This window comes from Ambystoma mexicanum, chromosome 2p (assembly GCF_040938575.1).
Source record: "Ambystoma mexicanum isolate Mex_15411 chromosome 2p, UKY_AmexF1_1, whole genome shotgun sequence".
In the NCBI taxonomy this organism is placed as follows: domain Eukaryota; kingdom Metazoa; phylum Chordata; class Amphibia; order Caudata; family Ambystomatidae; genus Ambystoma; species Ambystoma mexicanum.
In genome coordinates, this window is record NC_090923.1 from 1384312549 (window position 1) to 1384328949 (window position 16401).

Below are 16401 nucleotides of genomic sequence, written 5' to 3' on the forward strand. Positions count from 1 at the left end.
CACAGCCCCAATCGTGGAAGCAATGTACTTCCTAAAGAATATCAAGCATTGAGAGGCGTCTTTGATGCTGGTGGGGCTGAGGTCCTGCCACCCCATCGGCCCTATGATTGCCCAATCGAATTGGTTCCAGGGGCCAAGATACCCTCTGGGCGTGTCTATTCATTGACCCAAAAGGAAGACAACATTCTAAAGGAGTACATCGACAAATCCTTGAACTCCGGTTTCATTCGTCCTTCCCGGTCCCCCGCGGCAGCTCCTTTGTTTTTTGTACCTAAGAAGGAAGGAGATCTCCGCCCCTGTATCGATTACCGTGCGTTAAATGCCGTTACGATCAGGAATCGGTATCCACTCCCTCTTATTTCTGTACTGTTGGACCAGTTAGGATCCTCAGTGATCTTCACTAAGTTGGATTTGCGAGGGGCTTATAACCTGGTGCGCATACGCAAGGGAGACGAATGGAAAACCGCATTCAAAACCAAATACGGCCTTTTTGAGTACTGCGTTATGCCGTTTGGACTCTGCAACGCACCGGCTACATTTCAGTATTTCATCAACGATGTGTTCCACGATATGCTAGACCAGTATGTGGTAGTATACTTGGATGACATCCTCATCTATTCTCCCTCGTATGAGACTCATGTATCCCATGTTACCAATGTATTGCAACGTTTATTGGACAATCAATTATATGCCAAACTGGAAAAATGTTTGTTCCATGTCCAAGAGGCAGAGTTCCTTGGTTATAACATCACGAGTCGGGGAGTACAAATGAGCCAGTCCAAAGTGTCTGCCATTCTCCAATGGCCGATACCCAACGGTCTTAAGGCCCTACAGTCTTTTCTGGGTTTCGCCAATTTTTACAGGTGGTTTATCCAGGATTTCTCTCTCATTGTTTCCCCTCTCACTGCTCTAACCAGTCCCAAAGAAATATTTCGGTGGAACCACCAGGCTCAGCAAGCCTTTGATACTCTCAAAACCGCATTTACCACTGCTCCTGTGCTCCAACACCCTAATCCCGCTTTACCATATATTGTGGAGGCCGACGCTTCGGATGTGGCTCTAGGAGCCATTCTCTCACAACAATGTCCGGACGCCAGTGGTTTGCATCCTGTTGCTTACCATTCAAGAAAACTCACTTCATATGAAAAGAATTATACCATCACCGAGAAGGAATTACTGGCGGTCCGCGACGCCTTCTTGGTATGGCGACATCATCTTTTAGGTACCTCTGATCCGGTTCAAGTATATACTGATCATAGGAACCTATTGGCACTCCAATCAGTGAAATGCACTACGGCTCGGCATGCCCGCTGGCATGAGTTCTTCTCGATGTTTAATTTCAATATAACTTACCGTCCTGGTTCACTGCATTCCAAAGCGGATGCCTTGTCTCGTATATACGGAGGCCCTGGCATAACCCACCATAAAGGGGAATTAGTGTTACCCCATCAGGTGGTTTGCGGCTGTACTCTAGGTGCGTCTCTCAAGGATCAGGTACAAGATTGGCTAAAAACCGACCCTTCTGAGGTGGTTCAACATGGCCTAAAGGTATACCATTCACTCCCCTACAGACAGGGTAAAATATACCTGCCGAATCGTGACACTAGGCTTACCGCAATGAAATGGTATCATGACTCAGCAGCAGCCGCACACCCAGGTATCAGAAAAACGATGGATCTCCTGAAACGATGGTGCTGGTGGCCTTCAATGGAGAAGGACGTTACTGAGTACCTTTCCACTTGTGCAGTATGTGCACAGTGCAAGGCATCCCATGGCAAACCCGTTGGATTACTGCACCCTCTGCCTGTTCCGGATCAACCTTGGACGATGATATCTATGGATTTCGTCGTCGAACTGCCTATGGTGGACGGTTATGACACCATATGGGTAGTAATAGATTACTTTACCAAGTTGGCCTTATTCGTTCCCTGTCGGGGTATCCCTTCGGCTCCCAAATTAGCAGACCTATTCTTGGGGACTGTTTTTAGGTCTTTTGGGCTGCCTTCTATCATAGTCACGGATCGGGGGTCGCAATTCACCTCACGCTTTTGGAGGGCCTTGACTACTGCCTTGGGTGTCAACGCGAGGTGTTCTAGCGCTTATCACCCCCAAACTGACGGTCAGACCGAACGTCTAAATTCGACCAGGGAACAGTACTTACGTTGCCTCACCTTGCAACTCCAGGGCACTTGGGTGTCGGTGTTGGCACTGGCAGAGTTTGCCTACAACAATTCTCTGCACACCGCAACAGGGGTCTCCCCTTTTTTCGCCTTGTATGGGAGGCACCCTCGTTCCTTGAGTCCTGAGCTTCCCCTACATGCTCCTGCCGCTCTTGCCTGCGTTAAGGATTTGTCTGCACTACACTTCTCAATAAGGGAACATCTGCTGAAGGCTCAGGAGCGAACCAAGGCAGGTGCCGATCGTCACCGTCTACCAGCCCCAATATACCACTTAGGCATGATGGTATGGTTGTCTACTCACAACCTCCGATTACCGGGTCGCAAAGCACTTCTTCCGCGTTTTGTGGGCCCCTACAGGATCACGGAGGTCGTTAACCCCGTGGCGGTTCGTCTTGCACTCCCCTCCTCATAGAAGACCCATCCTGTATTCCATGTTTCCTTGGTAAAACCCTGTCACCCTGCGACCCGACTGTCGTCGCGTCCCCCTCCTGTACAGGTGCAGGGCTCTGATGAATATGAGGTGGCTGGTATCTTGGACACTAAAGTTCGGAGGGGCAAACGCCTTTATCTCGTGGATTGGAAAGGCTATGGTCCCGAGGAGCGTACGTGGGAACCCTTTGATCACATTCATGCCCCAGTTCTTCTGTCGCAGTTTTGGTCCTCCCGGAGGGGGAAGCCATCTTTGGGGGAGGAATCTGTCAAGCTTCCCTCACGCTTCATGGCAGCCTGGGCTTTACCCTATAAACACCGTAATCCAGGCGTCCCTGTGTATAGTAAACAAAGAATTCCACGTTCTCATCCAGGCGTCTGGAAGTTGGCATGGCAACGCTGGCAGCCTGTTTTCCGTCACGTGACACGTTCGACTCGAGCGTGGTTGCCGGTTCATGTGACTTAAGCACCTCCCATTGTTGTTTCGGTGCTTCTGAATTTCGTTGCGAACAGTTAGCGCTATTCTGCCTCGGTCCCTTGAAATTCCTTGCTTCCTGTTTTCTCGTTTTTGCTCCTGCTCCTACCCGTCCTTATCCTGCCCTCCTACCTTCCCTTATCCAGCTTACTCACGGAGTGTCTCCGGACACGTTTTGCCTTCTCTGCTGCCGGCCTCCTGCCGACTACGGAACTCCAAACGGACTGCTTTTGGACACGTTTTGCCTTCTCTGCTGCCCGCCTCCTGCCGACTACGGAACACATACGGATTGCCTTTGAACTTCCTGTTAGGATTCACAAAACCAACCAGTGACTTTTGGGTTTTGGCACACGGACTAGAGACTTCAAATTGGTGTGCCATAAGTCTAGAGGCGTCCTCGTGCCGTCGGGAATAGCCAGTTGGGGTTTTCAGCATAACTGGAATTACTTGGACATTTCTTTCCTGCACATCTTTTCTCTACGCCATCCAGACAGGAAACTATTGCACAGACGTCAACCTACCTGGTTATTTCCGCATCTTGTGTTTATCAGGTCAGTGGTTACTTGAATTACTGTGTGGTTACGCTTGTTTACCAATCAGTCTTGTTGTCTTGTGATGGTAACCGCCTGTTGATATATTTATTATTTATAACAGCGGAACCGCAGTATCCCGTGTTCCAGGCCTGCGCCTCCTGTGTCTCGTCTTGCATCCTATCTTGCAAGGTTTAACCAATACAGGGAAGACCTCCTAGGCTACACGACGGGGCTAGTCTCGGCTGGATATAACAAATACGGCATGCTTCAGTGACATATTTTCATGAGAAAATGTCTTCTTCAACTCAGTCGATGCCCAAGTCGGATTTCAAAGAATGCCAGAACTGCGGGTCAAAAATGTCGATTACTGATACTCGCTGCGTCTGCCTGTGGTGTCTGGGCTCCGGGCACCGTACCACCGACTGTGGGTCCTGTCAGGCCATGACCAATTAAGCTCTCGGAGAGTTTAGAGGTAAACTGGCAGTGGGGAGGTCAGCATCGAAGTCACCTTCGACGAGGGAGAAAGACTGGTGAGTCGAGACTCTTACTGACGCAAAAAGTCAAAAAGGTCCCAATCGAGGAGTCTATCGTAGCACACTTCGTTTTCTTCCTTTTAGAAGGCAAAGTAAAGACGCCATAGGTCTCGTTTAACCTCGAGTGATTCCTCCACAGAGGTAATCCGTTGCCCTATGAAATCTGATTCCCTTCAAAATGGGACGCCTTTCGTCAAGAGATATGCATTTTCGAGAATGCGGCCTCGACCCCTCTGCTCTCCCCCACCCCCCGAAAGAAAAGCAAGAGCCATGCCCCGGTCGCTCAGAATAAGGACGACAAAGGGAAGTCTAAGGCTAAATCTTCGAAACCGAGCTCAAAGCCGGCATCACATCGAGAAAGTTCTCGAACCGATGAGAAGTTGCTGAGTTTTGACAAGTATAGAAACGAGTCAGACTATGGTTCCAGTGAAGAGGCACAAGGCGTCAAAGGTTTCAACGTCTTTGCCTACTCGTTGGAGTCGGAGCTGTCAACGCCGATAAAACCGGCACCATTTTCAAATCTGTCTACTTCGACATTGTCAAAAGCCATTGACAGTACAAGACGAGGTTTATAAGCCTTTACCTAAAAAAGACTATTTTAAGTCTGTCTGCAATATGAGGAAGAACAACCCTGTGATGACAGTTCACCCTTTTGGTCTACAGTTTGGCACCCCCAATGTGCCACAAGAGCTTATTTCTGACATTGGCATGGGCCTAGACTGGATAGAGTTGTGAATGATGTCACCTGGAGAGAATACAAAAGTTTAGCGCCTCGCTTCCTGACAGCAATGCCAATTAACCAATCCACTAACAATTTCACCCCTCTTCATACACCTCTCAAACTCTAACCAAACACAACCACAAGCCTACAACACAACAATCCGCACAAACTTAATTACACTGCAACAACAAAACAAAGCACACGTAGACTCTCACAACAGCACACGACGACTACCGACCGGAAACACCCGAAGCCCAGCCAACAGAGTTACCGGGCTGAGGCCGCCAACAGCACACCACTGCTCTCTGCAACTTTTCCAGCTTATTCCCACTAACTCACCCACCTGGCCCTCCTTTTCCTTTTTTTCAGAGCCGCCAGGGGACCACTCCAGTAGTGATAGCGAGCGGTACACATATCCTTTAACAAGTCCAGACTAAGAGATTTGTAAAATAATCTCCAGTCAGCTAGTGGCTTGGATACCTCCCCAGAATTGGAGTTTGGGAGGTCTGACCCCTCTGAGCATGCTGACACATCCTACAGATGAGAAAGTTAATCGAATTAGTGGGATGGAGTAGGCCTACTCGATCATTGAACCAGATGATAGTACTGACATCTTGGACCAGGGTCCTCGGAAAGACCTGATTTTACCTTTCCACATGGCTCTTAAGAAAAAGTCTCTGCTAATTGGGAGACCCTGGAAACTGCGGCTGCAGTTAATAAAAACTTTGCAAAGAAGTACAGACCTTTCAGCAGTGACCCGGAATATCTTACCAAGCATCACACTCCTGAAAACTTGATGGTTCAGGCAGCTACTTCAACCAGATAGTCTGCTTATCCTTCCATCCCCCCCCCTGATGGGGATGACAAGAGGGTGGATGCCTGGGCACGTAAGGTTTTCACTGCCGGTAGTATGGCTTTGAAATCCACTAATGTGACTTGCACATTGTCTAGGTTTACTTTTACCATGTGGGACTGTGTTGATATGGCGGCTGAACACCTACGGAAGACGAAGAAAGAGACTGCTTCCTGGCGATCATTTAGGATGGTAAGGAGGCAATGAGTGAATGTCTCCAGTCAGGTTTGGATACAGCAGACCCCATCAGCAGACCTATGGCTGCTAGCACAGTATTACAGATTTGCGTGGTTGAGGAAGTCGGGGTTTGCACCAGACGTGCAGGCAAGGCTGCTCAACATGCCCTTTGACGGCTCGAGGTTGTTTGGCAGCAAGGTGGATGAGAGTTTGGAGAAGCTGCAGACCTCAAAGGTGGTGGCTAAGTCCCTTAGCGACGCCATTAGACATCCCTCCAAGAAGATGTGCCTGAATAGGGTTGTTGCGGTTCAGTCCTTTCGGTTCTACTCCTCAATTGGAAGAGGAAGGGGACAAGCTGGACAGAGGGGCCAGAGACGATTCCCTCGTTATGGACGATGAAGGGGTGCTAAATCGGCCACAGCAGCCGCAACCTTACCTTCAGCTGGTGCTGCAGCTGCCTCTAAGCGACTCCGAGGCCTTGACCCATAAGCAGACTTTCTCAGTATCTGAATTAATGGCGGGGTCACTACTTCAGTTGCATGGCACTGGAAACGGTAGCCCAGGGTTACTGCCTTCCTTTTCAAAAAAGGCCTCAGGATTATCCACCGGGATACAACTGCCAAAATTCCAGATCCGCTCCTTAGGCAGGACATTTTGACCCTGCTAGAGCAAGGTGCAATAGAATATGTATCTGTAGCGGAAAGGAACACAGGTTGGGATTCCCTTTATTTTCTTTTTCCCAAAAAGGACGGAGGATTGAGACCCATCTTGGAAATTTGAACAAATTGCTCTAGAAGGACAAATTCAAGATGGTTACCCTTTCTCTGATCCTTCAGGCTCTCCTACTCCAAGACTGGTTGGTATCATTGCACCTTCATGATGCTTGCTTTCATGTGCCAATCCATCTCAAGCACAGAAAGTACCTGAGGTTCATGGTTGGCGGTTCTCATTATCAATTTAGAGTTCTGCCTTTAGGGCTGACCTCCGCCCCAAGGGTTTTCAACAAGTTGATGGCAGTGGTGGCAGTGAGTCTCAGGAGAGGGGCGATTCATGTCTACCCCTACCTGGACGATTGGCTGATCAGGGATGGTTCACCCGAGCAAGCCCGGGAACATCTCAGTATCACCTGCCACTCGCTCCACAGACTGGGAATCTCCCTCAATTATAAGAAGTCTCATATGATACCATCCCAAAGACTCCAATATATTGGAGCAGTCCTGGATACTCCCTCAGGGAAAGCCTTGCCCAACACTTTCTGCAGATGGTGACCACATTTCAGAATGCCCAGTCTATCGGCCTTCGATTTTCTGCGGTTGCTCGGCCACATGGCATCTTGCATTTTTCTGGTGCCAGACACTCCTGAGAATGAGATCCCTTCAGTGGGCTCTCAGATCATCCCTTCAGTGGGCTCTCAGATCACAATGTTTTCAGGAAAGATGTCGGACCAACTTCAGATTACAACCATGGTCTTACAGGATCTTCTGTGGTGGGCCTGTGAGGACAATATTCTGAAGGGAAAACCATTTTGGCAACCATGGCCAGAGATTACATTAGTGAGGGATGCCTTACTTACGGTCTGGGGAGCCCATGCCAACGATCTGACAGCCAGCGGTTGTTGGTCTCCATCAGACTCCAAACTACACATCAATCTTTTGGAGCAGAGGGAAATCGGACTAGCGCTGAAGGCCTTTCTGCCCTCTGTGCGGGAAAGAATGTACTGATGATGACAGACCACACAGTGGACATGTACTACCTCAACAAGAGAGGTGGTGTAGGGTCACCACCACTGTGCAGAGAGGCAATGCAGCTCTGGATTTTAGCAATTCAAGAAGGAATCTCTCCATCGGCAGTTCACCTGGACAGAGAGGCGAACACATCGGCGGACGCTCTGAACAGGCAGAGCACTCTCTCACGAGTGGGAACTAGCTCAGGAAGTCCTTCACGAGATCTTCACCCTTTGGGTAACCCCTCAAGTGGATCAGTTTGCGACCAGTGTCAACCGGAGGTGCGAACAGTACTGCCCCAGGGAATTTTCCTCAAGAGGAGCTCTAGGAGATGCGTTAGTAGTGGACTGGAAGTTTACACTCCTGTATGCTTTTCCTCCAGTTCCTGTTATTCCTCATGTGATCAGGAGGTATAGATGGTTCCTGAAATCTATGATTCTGATTGCCCCGGATTCGGCCAGGACGACGTGGTACATGGACCCTCTGGACATGTCCATCTGCCCTCCAGTAGGTCTTCCACAAAGAGAGAATCGTCTCTCGCAAGAGGAAGGTTGGGCTCTCCATTCAGAGGTGAAGACATTCAGCCTTCACGCATGGTTTCTGAAAGGATGAGATACAAGGATTGGGACATCCCAGATGACGTAATGGAGATTTTGCTTTCAGCCAGAAGCAGTTGGTGCATGGATAAGAATGTGGATCCGTTTCTATGTGACACCTCCATGGTGCTCTCCTTTCTGTTACATTTAGCTGCTCTGGGGCTCCAGATGGAACCATTAAAGGGTTACCTAACAGCACTTTCCATTTTCAAGTGCTCCTCAGAGGAGGATTCATTTTTTAATATCCCTTTTGATTATCCAATTCTTGAAGGGCCTTACTATTGTATAATCACCAGTACCATTCAATGTACCTGTTTGGGACCTCAATCTTGTGTTTGTTTTTTACATGTATTCCCTTTGAGCCCCTACACTCATGTCCTTTAAGACAGTTGACCATAAAAGACGTTTTGCTTATTGCAATAGCATGAGCCCTCAGGTTAAGCGATTTTCAGGCTCTTTCTTGCACACCCTCCTCATACGATATTCTATAAAACTCTCAGGGTAAAACCTTTGTTTTTACTGAAGGTAGTCTTGGACTTCCACTTGTCACAAAAATTAACATACCAACATTTACGCAACAGAGGCGAGGCTACATAGACGGGACCCAAAAAGGGCCCTCCGTTTTTATATATCCAGGATGGCTAAATTTTGCCAGGTTGATCAACTTTTTATTGTACATACTGGTCCCAAATTAGGCCTTGCGGTTACCGAACAACCAATATCCAGATGGATTATCCTGGCTATTGGCGAATGCTACAGACTAGCGGGCAAGGACCCGCTGGAAGGCCTAAGACCTCATTCCACAAGCGGCATGGCCACCTCTCACTTAGTCATCTATCCATACATTTGTAAAACATTACTGTCTGGATTCTTCCTCCAGTCAGGGAGGACATTTTGCAAAAGCCGCCCTCCATTTGGTCCATGACATCATCTAAATTTAATTGGTACACCCACCCCCAAATTACTGCTTTGGGAGTCTATCCTAAAATGAGGAATACGTGGGAGGACACTATCCATTAGAAGAAGTTGGTTACCACTGGTAACGTTCTTTTGATTGGATGTTCCTCCCACGTATGCCTCATCGCCCCTCCCAGCCTACACCGCCATACAATTTAAGTGTTATTACACTCTACGCTTTCTGTGAGCCTACAGTCTTGGGTACCCCTGGTAATTCTTCTTCAGAGCGGAAAAGAAAAAGCCAACTGGCGCTGCATGTACTATTTATGCTGATGACGTTGACTGTCGAAAGGAGGCCCTCGAGGGACATCGACTCGACGACACTGTTTACATTGCCCTCTGTCGCAAAGAAATTCCGAAGCAGCAAACTGGAGAGAGATCATAAGATGAAGAATACGTGGGAGGAACATCCAATCGAAAGAACATTACCAGGGGTAAGTAACTTGGTCTTATGTTCTTATTCGTGTCTTTTTGAAGCACAGCTGTGTCCCATGTTTATTTTTAAAAGCAAGAATGAATACATTCTATAACAGTAAGCAAAGACTGTCTCTTCTCGACTTGTACCCTGGCTAGTACTAAATTACAGTGAGCCTATTTCGTATGTGTTTTTGCAGAGTAAACATCAGATTTAATGACATTCTAGCTTTGAGCAAACTCAGCCAGACGTTAGCATAATTTCTTTGTCTTTGCTTTATTTTAGGAGGTATACCGCATTCCGAAGAAGAGCCAAGTAGAAAAAGAGACCAACGGTATGTAATTAAAACAAACATATCTTGATCATCAAAGTTATTTTTGAAGAAAGTTTTATTGTATTGGAGATAGGGACATGTGTGATAAAATAATGAAAACTAGTTTTCTTTTGAATGGCTTGTCTTTTCATAGCAATGGTTAGCTCTTACAGAGACAACCTGACATATGTAATAGCAGATCATTGGTTTTGCGAAGGAATGCAGTTTTGGAGTTTGTGATGAAGCAGCTCCTGTCTCCATCCATGGCTGCTGTTGAGGTGCTGTGGACTGTGAAATTTTACTTAAGTTGCATCACTAATGCGGCAAGAAATAAGCTGCAAGAACCCTTAGCCACATGACCCAGCATCTTCATCTCAGGTACCCATGACATCCTCCATCATTCTCTTCCATTGCCATGAGAACACTTGCTCCACAACACTTGATTCCTGCAACACCCGCATAGGGACCATATGCAGAAAGAGAGTGCCATACTTTGGTACAGGATGGGCAACTAACGAATCACCGGAACAAGCCCCGCCCTTAGAACTTGGAGAGATAAGGGAGCACTTTCAGTGAACAATATACATAGCCTCCATACCACATTGCAGAACTGAACTGTATGATCCTTTGAATCAGCCAGTGTGTTTTGGAAGCCTCTGGAGCAATACAGAGCCAACATCAGCAGGTAAACACCAACATACCTATATTAAAGCATCAGAGACAAAGGTCGGGAAGGGTTTTGAAGCACAATGAAAAAGAAGAGAAGACACAAGAAGTAATGGGAGTGGAGCGATTGTCTAGAAACCATTTGAGAACGGTGAGGGCCTTGATTCTTGGGGTGAACTTGCCAATGTATCTCTGTAAAACGCATTCCTGGATGTGTTGCTTGCTGGGTGCTCTGTCTCTGAAAGGCACAGTGAGAGTTGCATATTGCGCTAGGTGCCATATATCCCTGAAGACCTAGATAACGAGCTGAGCACCATATCCCTGAAGGGCACAGGGAGTGCTGCATTGAATGCTGAGCATTATAACTCTGAGATTGGCAATTGTATTGAAGGTATGCTGGGAGCTATACCTTTTTAGATAGTGTAACAGAGCAAGAATATGCTGGGTGCCATAATGCTGATACTGTGTGTTGGATGGGATCTTCTAAGGCTTGTTTTCAAGCTGCAAAATGTCCACAGTTGCAGCTAAGCGATTAACATACCAATCTTGACTCAAGAAATAGGGTTCAACCAAGCTTATTCTACAATGCAAATATTCAATGATTTAGGGTGGGCTGGAGAAAAGGACAGGTAATAGTCAAAAACGAAACCGTGGCAAGTAGACTCTCCCTTGAGGTGTTCCCCTTCCTGGCAGTCAAATGTCACTCAGTCAATTGGATTTTAAGTGATTCCTGAAAATATTTTGTGGTTGGTTTGGTTCTTTCCTGTTGCCATCACTCTAGTCTGGTTTCTGCGAATATTGCTGTAGTGAGGATGCTCCGCTTTCTTTTGAGGTCATCCTCATCTGCTAGACTAGTAGGGTCGAGACGGGTTTAAGGTTTTGCCACGCTTTGGTCTCATTTCACCAGATCTCACTGGGTCCAGGAAGCTTTGGGTTGCACCTCTAAAAATGGCAAGCAGCTAAACCAGAGCTGTCAGAGGAACAGGTTGAACAAGTGGTTTCTTTTCAGGACCTCTCTCCCCTCATAACTTGTCTTCTCTCAGTGGTTATGGCTTTTCACCCCTCTCATTCCCTATGCTCTGGCTGCTGTATATTCTTTCTGTCTCTTGCTTGTTTTTGTGGGGTTGTGGGGGCAGGGGGGTTGGTGATTGTGCGCGTCTCTCTCTGGGTCTCTCCCCTGTGCCCCCCTCCTTAACCTACTCTTTCTTCCCTTTCGTCGTTCTAGCGGTCTTGTCTTTTCTCACTGTTTTTTCATTCTCTCCACCGCACAGCTTTCTCATACTTTTATCTATCGCAATGTCCTTTCCAGTGTTGTCTCCATTTTTACTATTCCTGTATGTTCTAGCAGGCCCCCTTGCCTACCCTCAGCTTCTCCTTCCAACAGATTCTGGTTTCCTGATCTACCTGCCTACTCCATTTCCCCCTGCTTTCTTTGCTCTTATTATCACTGTCTCTGCTTCTTATGACAAATGCCTCAATGTTGCTCCTTCTCCTCCTAATGGGGACTCTTCCCAGGGGGCCAGGGAGTTGGGGCCGCTACCCGATAGTCCCACTGCCGTGGTACTCAGTGGGAGGATCTCATGGGTGGGGATCCACTCTCTGGGAGAAGTGTGGACTGTCGAGGGAGAATGTGGTATTTGCACCATCGTGCTGTCAGACATGAAACACCCAGCCCTATATATAGGACTCAGTTGTCCCCATCCTCTCTCTCCTCTTGCTTCTACTAATTTCCTCATGCGTAGTAATTATGTTTCTGATGCCTGTTAATCTGCTTAGAATCACATGCTGTGCATATGGTCCGACATCCAGTGGTAACCGCGGATTATTGCATCTTGTCTTTCGGGCTACCGAAAGGGGTCGTCGGCATAGGCGTGTCTGTAACACTATCCCTATCGTGACGTGTAGTACCCAAAATCCCTCAAGTGCCGAGGTCCCTCAGATTGTTTTTTTCTGCCCAGATAACTGGTTGCCCTACAGCAGGGCTCTTACTAGAGACATTGTTTATCTTTACTGAAAATTCGGTTTATGCCCCGTTAAGTCACTTTGCCTAATAAGAACATCTTTCACGAAGACTACGGAGGAATCGTCTACGGCTGTGGTCTCAGCGCCTAAGATCCGGCGGCCGGATTTCCACGTGGTCGGGCCTTCTGGCCGACCTATACAGTAGGGAGAGTGGGTTCGGGTAGCCATATTGTTATGGCTTTTCCCCCTTTCCACTTCTTTCCCTTTCGGTCTGGTCATCCTTCCCTTTTGCTATGGAAAGGACTCCTTTTAGATTCTGCCATAAGTGCGGGGTCAGATATCCTTGGAAGGACGAGCACAGGATGTGTAACGCCTGTCTCCCCCTAGAGCACGACGAAAAGCGGTGTTCGGAGTGCAAACTCCTTACGCCTAAAACCCTTAAGGATCGCCGTGTAAAGCGGTGATCCGCGTACGGCATGTCGCGCATGGAGCCTTCCTCCCCGACCGCAACACCAGCCGAAAGTGACGGGGGTACTTCGGATGACCAAACGTCCAATGCGGATGTTATAGACCTTGAGAGTGGACACTTCTAGGTCTGCCACACCCGTCCCCGACCCTTCCAGGCTCGACTCTGGTCTTGCTACAGGGACTACACCCGGCGACAAGGGCGTGCATAAACATTGCATTAAACACACAAACCCTACGCCATCTTCGATGCCTTCTTCGAAAAAGGCGAAAGCGCCAACGGGTCAGTCTAAAATTTCGACGGTTCCCTCGGATCGTGTGGATCCAAGGTCTTCCCCGCATCCGCAACAGCGCATGATGACTGGGTAAACTAAAATTGATAAGGGTGCTACTCCCCAAACGACACGTGCCGAAGTTTTGGAGTCCGAAACTTCGATTTTCCAATAGGCTTGAAACTTACGACTAGGCCTCTACCCGGCACTCCGACCGCTGGGCCTTCTGGCGCCGCGAACAGAGTTTCGGCTACCGTTACATCATCGGAGGCTTTGTCTCACGGCGATTCGGTTACTATCCGGAAGAGCATCGGTAGGATCGCAGCAGTGGTGGGCGTTATCCCGGTCCCACAAAGTTATGGGCCAAGCCGCGGAAACATTTTCAACGGACTTGGACCGCGATTCCGATGACTTTTACGTGGATAGTCAAGAGTCTCTGACACCCTGAGAAGTTCCTCTCGACGCCAAAGGGCGGAGAACGTTGCTTCTCCCCACTGAGGCCCTTTTAGGTCCTCGAAATGGACTACCGAAAAGTTTGAGGGATGTATGGATCGGCTGGAGTAGATGATTAGTTCTGCTGACCAGCCTCTGCCGAAAAAGGCTCGGGTAGACCCTAACCTTCAAATACAAGATGTTGAGCCTCCTGTTTTTCATCAGGAAGACGTGGCCCACATGGACACATACAGGGACATCTATACTGAAGAAGAGGAATCCTCTTTTCTCGAAAATTATGAAGATCATCAACAGGAGACGATGGAGAACTAGGAGGAAACCCAGCAGGAAGGACAGGATCCTTGGTCACATCAAGATCAGCACTCTGATATTTTGTGCGTCATTTCTCCCCCTTCAATCCCGGCTCGCCAGGCCTCCCCTGTGGATGACCAAATGGCTTTCATCACCATGTTGAAAAAGGCAGCAGAGTTCTTCAAAATTGCCACTCAAGAGGCTTTGCTTGAGCAGGATTTTGTCGAAGACATTAAGGAAAAACCTCCGCCAAGTCAATACATTCTCCTCCTTAACTCTGTTAAGAGGCGGATTGCTCCATCTTTAGTCACATCTGCCCAGACAAGGGCCGTGAACCCGAGAGTCGAAAAAGCCACTTGCGTGGTGGAGGCGAGATCGGATATGCGCAGACAAGCTAGTATTGTGGAGATGCCCAGAACCGAAGGAAGCCTGTGAGAGACCAGGGGAAACCAGACGTTTTCTGCTGTTGCCGAGGACCAGAAACCCTCGCAGACCAATCACTAAGGTCAGCAGAGGGGGGGACAGTGAAGGCAAATGTAAACCCAGAGGCTGTGGTTTGGAGGAAGTGCAGAGCCATCTTTCTCATCCCGGTGGGAAGAGAGAAGATGAGAATGGAGGCCGTGAAAGAGCACCCCCAAAGAGACTGAAAGAGGCCTGGCAGGAGAGTGAACCTGGCCTAGTTAAACATTTCAAAGCTAACCTCAAGATATCAGCTGAGAACGGAGGGGTAAAAGAGCTCCCCAAAGATCCCGAAAGAGAGATCTGGCAGGAGAGTGAACACCAGCCACCTTGTCCTCAGCAGGGGGCGTGGTAGCCCTTCGACCAATGAGGAGGCTTGAAGCTCCGAGCCTCCCCACAGCTGAGAGGCTGCCTTCTCCCCCCGCTGGGTACTCGGGTAAGGCTTTTTTTGTTTTTTTTTCTTCCCCCCCTCTTTCCTCCCTGCCTTCCCCACCCCACTTACCTTCTTGCTCGTTTGTCCCCGGTGGGGGACGATGGCAGCCTCCAGCCGTGTGGAGACTGAGTGGGGCCATCCCCGCTCCGTGCCTCCACACGGCTGGAGGCTTCCATCGTCCCCCGCCGGGGGCACTGGTACTTTATTTTTTTTATTTTTTAATATATATATTTTTTTCTTGCTTAATTATAAAGTTGAGCAAGAAGTCTTGGACCTACAGGACGAGAAATCCAGGGGAAGAGAACGTTTGGCACAGCAAGAAGTCAGTTAGGGGAGTTTTCCTAAAGCCTACCAGCAGGTGAGACTATAAAACTATCCCTTGGTATACAGTCCCCAACTCATAATAGAAGTCTGTATTACCCAAAGGTTTGGTAGAATGGCAGAGCAGCCAGGCCTCTTCTATGAGGATGTGATCTTGTAGGTAAGTACAATGAACACAGTGAATACATTTGCCCAAAGAAGCTCACACACTTGTAGTTATAGTAAAATATACATTTATTTGATATACACAATGCACAGTAACTAAATATTATTTTAGACTAACCAAAGCAAATAGAAAACGTAAGCAACAATTGTACAGTTGACTGCTTCAAAAGTAGTGGCTTGCAGCACAGTTGAATGACAGTTCCGCTGCTTCAATAGTAGTAGCTTGCTGTTAGGAAAGATTCTTTAACGCACCCTTCCGTCCATTTCTATGGACCCACAAAACTTTTGCTTTTCTTTTTGTATCTGACCTGTTCTTTTTACAGTGCAGTGAAGCCTTGAGCTTCACTACACTGGCTTTTGCTCATCTGTTTTGGGGAAACTGACATGTCCTTCAGGCTGTCGGTACTGGGAAACATTGTTTCTTTTAGTCTTGTTACTTTGTTACTATTTTTAGTAACTTGATATCACTTGTGGTAACTCTGATCATTGTACAATCCATCTTACAATGCGGTAAAGTGGGGTACACTTAGTGTTATCCTATACTAACACTCAGAGGATTTCTGATTACTCTAGGTGTGCCAAGAGGACAAGCTGGTGGCAGCAGTGACTTTCTTTTTACACATTTTTTTTTTTGGTGCATTTCGTTTTAGCTTTACTGTGTTTGGCTACTAACTGTGGCTAGTAGTCAAATTTGGCCATGCCATGAGATTTTTCGCTTTCAACCAACTTCTGCAGCTGTCCTTGGAGAGCCCTGTCCTGTGGAAGATATCCAGCAGTCCTTGGAGTCCTACAAAGAGCCTTTTGAAGTGTCCCAGGACCGCCCTGTGGCTGACCAGCTCTGAGTTTGCACTACCGTGCTGCAGATGTCGCCCTTCTAGCTTGAGGCCTGGAACTTGGAGGATCCTCAGCTTGTCCTAGAAGTCTTTCCTCTGTGGAATTTCATGGTCTTGGCATCAAGGGGACCAGAGATCGGAGGGAAAATCTGAGTGCGACAAGTGAGTCCCTGTG

At 48.0% G+C, this 16401-nt stretch overlaps 1 protein-coding gene across 3 annotated transcripts in view; it reads left to right on the forward strand.

Moving 5' to 3' along the window:
* SETD2 (SET domain containing 2, histone lysine methyltransferase) overlaps positions 1 to 16401 on the forward strand; it is a 1465157-nt gene that overhangs the window by 962794 nt on the left and 485962 nt on the right. For all 3 annotated transcript variants that reach the window (XM_069645793.1, XM_069645791.1, XM_069645792.1), the window contains one exon: positions 9879 to 9927. In XM_069645793.1, the coding sequence (XP_069501894.1) occupies positions 9879 to 9927 (49 nt within the window). The remainder of the gene's footprint in view (positions 1 to 9878; positions 9928 to 16401) is intronic.